Source organism: Pteropus vampyrus, unplaced genomic scaffold (assembly GCF_000151845.1).
Source record: "Pteropus vampyrus isolate Shadow unplaced genomic scaffold, Pvam_2.0 Scaffold411, whole genome shotgun sequence".
Classification (NCBI taxonomy): domain Eukaryota; kingdom Metazoa; phylum Chordata; class Mammalia; order Chiroptera; family Pteropodidae; genus Pteropus; species Pteropus vampyrus.
This window is the reverse complement of record NW_011889192.1, coordinates 379,384-383,493: the sequence shown is the minus strand read 5'-3', so window position 1 is coordinate 383,493 and position 4,110 is coordinate 379,384. Positions and strand designations below refer to the sequence as shown.

The 4,110-nt window shown below is 50.1% G+C and overlaps 1 protein-coding gene across 1 annotated transcript in view; it reads left to right on the top strand.

Annotated features, from left to right (window-relative positions):
- The window catches only part of NGEF (neuronal guanine nucleotide exchange factor), a 34,003-nt gene that overhangs the window by 4,835 nt on the left and 25,058 nt on the right, over nucleotides 1-4,110 (top strand). Inside the window, exon 3 of the mRNA XM_011380873.1 lies at nucleotides 2,104-2,405. Within this exon, the coding sequence (XP_011379175.1) occupies nucleotides 2,104-2,405 (302 nt within the window). The remainder of the gene's footprint in view (nucleotides 1-2,103; nucleotides 2,406-4,110) is intronic.

The following is a 4,110-nucleotide window of genomic DNA, read 5'->3' as shown; positions in this document are numbered from 1 at the left end:
GAGAAAAGGCAGCCAACAGTGTCTGCCACAATGTGATCCTAGAAATGTTATTTTCAACCCAGCTGCCTACAATGTTGATATTTATGTCTCTTTTCAGCATATTAAGTTGGAGATCATTTTCATCCATGACTTGCCAACCGTTGCATACATGAGAGTTATTTTCGAAACTTCGAAAAAGTTAGACACTTTTGTGAAGGTCGGAAACTGCATTTTTAAAAGGTGTTCAAGTCAACAGATACTTGCTTATCTACTATGTGAGAGAGGCACTGTGCTGTGTTGAAAAGTGACCCCAAGTCAGCTGTGGAAACCTGGTTTCTTTAAACCTCCATAAATATAGGATCAGAACCACAGGAGTGTCATTGCTTCAATGTCAGCAAAATTTGTGACGTCATGCTTATGACTGAACCAGTGTATGTGGCCATGTTAAACCTCTGTCTTTATGGACCTTCAATTTGGATCGCATTTAGCTTAGACTTTGATTTTTCTTTTTCATTCCTTTGTCAGATTAACTCCGTGTTGTATTCTGGTGGATTATAACATTGCAAACTTATGAGGCCTTATTTATTCCTTTTTTTTAAGTAAATGCTACAGACTCACGTAAAGGCTTTGTAATTTAGTGTCATGGAGCATAGGGAGCCAACTGTTTTAATCCACAGGGCACATTTATTGCGTTCCTCTTTATGAATCTAATCTATCCAGCCGCATTCAAGATTTCAAAGTCAGTCGGTTTTTCTTCCCTTCTTTTTTCTACTGTTTAGATATATTTAACAATTAGATAAAGAAGGAATAATAGCTAACATTTGTATTGCATTACAAGAGAGAGTGCTTTACAAGTGGTACATTTATCCTTACCAGAAGTTTCCTGGGAAAACCATCTTTGTTTTACAGACAGACATATCGAGGGGCCCCGACTGCCCTCCAGACCAGTGTGTCTGGCTACCCACCGGACCTCTCCACCACCCGCTCCCCCCGTTGGACCCTCCACTTGAGTTCCTCATCTCCTCGAATGGGGCCACCTGACCTTGTTGCCAAACTGGTCACCTGGATATTATCAGTGATGCAGCAGCACCAGCCAGTCCCCAGGACCCGCCTACCACCTTGTCACTGTCCCCCGAATCAAGCATGGCTCTGTCCTTCCATCACCACTGCACTGAGGCCTCTGTCATCACTTTCAGATGGAGAAGTGTCACAGCCTCTTTCTTCCCATCCGTGGGCTTCCCCAAGTTTAGACCAGAGCTGCTTGCCGGAGGTCTCTTGGGGCCTCCCTCTTGCCCACAGGACAGACTGCCGCCTCCAGGGCACAGCAAGCAGACAAGACCCTTGGGGTCTGACCCCCTCTCCTCCCAGCCTCACTCCTGGCAGGATTCCCACTCCCCCTCCCCAACCTGCCCCTCTTCCCCTCTGCCTGGGCTGGGACCCACCTTGTCACTGAAGCTTTCTGCCTCTCTGTACAGGATGTCTGAAATGAGTTTTTCCCTATGGAGGTGCTACCTCTGGGCTGCTTCATATGTACCCCCAAATCACCTTGGAGACTTGTAATGAACTTATTTCAAGCGCAGTTGGTCAGGGAAGGAAGTCTGAAACTGCGAAAGCAAAAAAGGAATGTTTGTTTCCCTTGTGAATCCTAAAGCTGCTGAAATATTTTTTCCTTCAAAATGAGAATTGACAACTACTCCCAGTTCACAAATGAATATACTTGGGTTTTAATAAGGAAGCGTTTAAGGCTGTGGAAAGCATCCTGTTGGGATGTCCAAATGTAATTGGGACATTTCCATCCACTCTGCACACACTGGTTATTAAACATCAAGTTGTAGATCCTCGTCGTTTGCCAGGCACACATGGGGAAAGCGTGCATTTATGTGATTGGATTGTTAAATCAGTTCGGGGATCTCTTTATTCTTTGTTGAAAAAACTTGCACATGCCAATCCTTGCGGCTGTGTACTCCGTGGTAGAGCCCTTCCCGAGACAGGTGTGGGTCTGGCCGTGTGTCACAGGCAGAGCCCTTGCCCTGAGTAAGAGAGCAAAGCTTCGACTTAGAGATTCGGAAAGAGCGTCATTGGAAATTATTTACTTTTCTTCATTCCAGTTCTATCTGATTTCAGGGCTCCTGTATCAGGAATACCGAGATAAATCAACTCTCCAGGAAATTGAGACCAGGAGGCAACAGGATGCAGAGATACAAGATAATACCCCGGGCTCCCCGGCCAGCGAGGAGATGGATGGTGAGGAGGAGGAGGAGGAGGAGGAGGAGGAGCTGGCAAGCCCGCCGGAGAGGAAGGCTCTGCCGCAGATCTGCCTGCTCAGCAACCCCCACTCGAGGTTCAACCTCTGGCAGGATCTCCCTGAGATTCGGAGCAGCGGGGTGCTGGACATCCTCCAGCCCGAGGAGATCAAACTGCAGGAGGTAAGGGGCGCCTAGGGCGGGAGGCGGGTCACTGGCGTGGGGAGAGGCCCCGCCCCCGCGGGCTCGTGGGAAGATTGAATGACTGGCCGGGTTCTCCACCTAGAACATGCAGGAGAGTTCACACTGGTGCACAAACAACACCCCATTGCCTCCTGGGATAGCCCAGTCGCATTACCGAGTCATTTCACTCGCTGTTTTCGTGGTGGGGACTCTCCTGGCGCACGGGACGCCAGCGTGATCGGCGCAAACGGACTGTGAAATCGCTCCGGTCACCGGTGCTTTGCTTCTCACTCACGGTCTTACCCGCAACTTCATTCTGCAGTCGCCTGAACCTCGGAAGAGTGGAGCGGGGGCTCTGACAGAAGGCCCCAGGCATGCCCACCCCTGGGACCGGGTGCAGAGACCTGGCACTCAGGTCTCTTCCCCTCCCACATGTGGTCCAGGCAGGCTTCCTCATGGTTTGCTGCTAGTGGGGAGAAGTAACCAACGACAAACGAGCCGTAGCAGTAGTGAGCAGCTAAGACATCTCAGAGTTCAGTGTAGCTGAGCGAAGATTACCTGGGTGTCGAAGGCCAGTCTGGCCAAGAGAGCCGAGGCCGGCAGAGAGCAAGGACAGAGGTCGGTCGAGAGAAGCGGGGAGCACGCAAGCATGTGTGTGCTCTGAGATTTTAAAAGCGGGGATCGAGGGGAAATGAAGAGATTGGGTTTTTCCACCTTGATCCGTCCGAAGTCCGTCATCTGTCCTGTCACGGCCCCCCCCCGCCGCCGCCCCTGTCACCCTCACCCCGCAGTCCTGACACCTGATGTTCTGCTCCTGTGCCAGGTCCTATAGAAACATTTGCTCTTCTCGTTTATTGAAAAGGCAGATAGATGCAGACTGTGCACGGAGTGGATGACCAGGGCTGAGGTGCTTCCTGACCCAGAAGGTGTGACTCGGATGCTGGCCGTGTGGGGATGCATTTTTTGAAGGGCCACCCACACTTCACCTGTGTCCTATTCAGTAGAACCAGGAGAAATTGGTTTAGACGTTGGCATCCCCAGGCCCACGAGCAGTGGTTTATAAGTGGCTGCCTCAGGAGTTCTAGATGGAACTTCCGGTATAAATGATGTCTAGTCATCAGTTCCTGGTGAGGAGACATCTAGAAGCCACTGACCCCACCAGAAATGACGTGCAGTCGGAGGCCAGGGGGCATCTCCACTGAGGCAGGCGGAGCTGGGCGGAGCTGGGCGGAGAAGAGCTCACCAGGCTCTGCCCCCTGAAAGCAGCCATGTAGACGATGCTCCGAGATGCAAAGGAATCCCCTGCGGCTGGTCGTCCCAGGAGACACCCAGGGGCTCCGCCGGCCACAGACGGGCCACCGTCCCTAACACTGACTTTCATGTAAAAGGAATCATATGACACTTTTGCATTTGGCTTCTTTCACAAAATATTACCACGATGGGGAAGGGTTTATTTTATTTGTTTGTTTGTTTGTTTTGGTCCTCAGAGCAGGGAAAAGAGATTAGTTTTTGGGGGGAATGCTTATTTTTTTTTACCTTGATAATTAGAGAAAGGAAGGTTTTAAATACTTTGGAAAGCCTAGAGATAAAAGCCTAGTAGAACTTAAAACAAGATATAAGCCTTCTATAAAAGCAAAGCTAAAAGCAGGGCCCTTGACAGTAAAATTCAGGGCCGGGGGAGATGCCACAGGGCACGGGAGTCGTT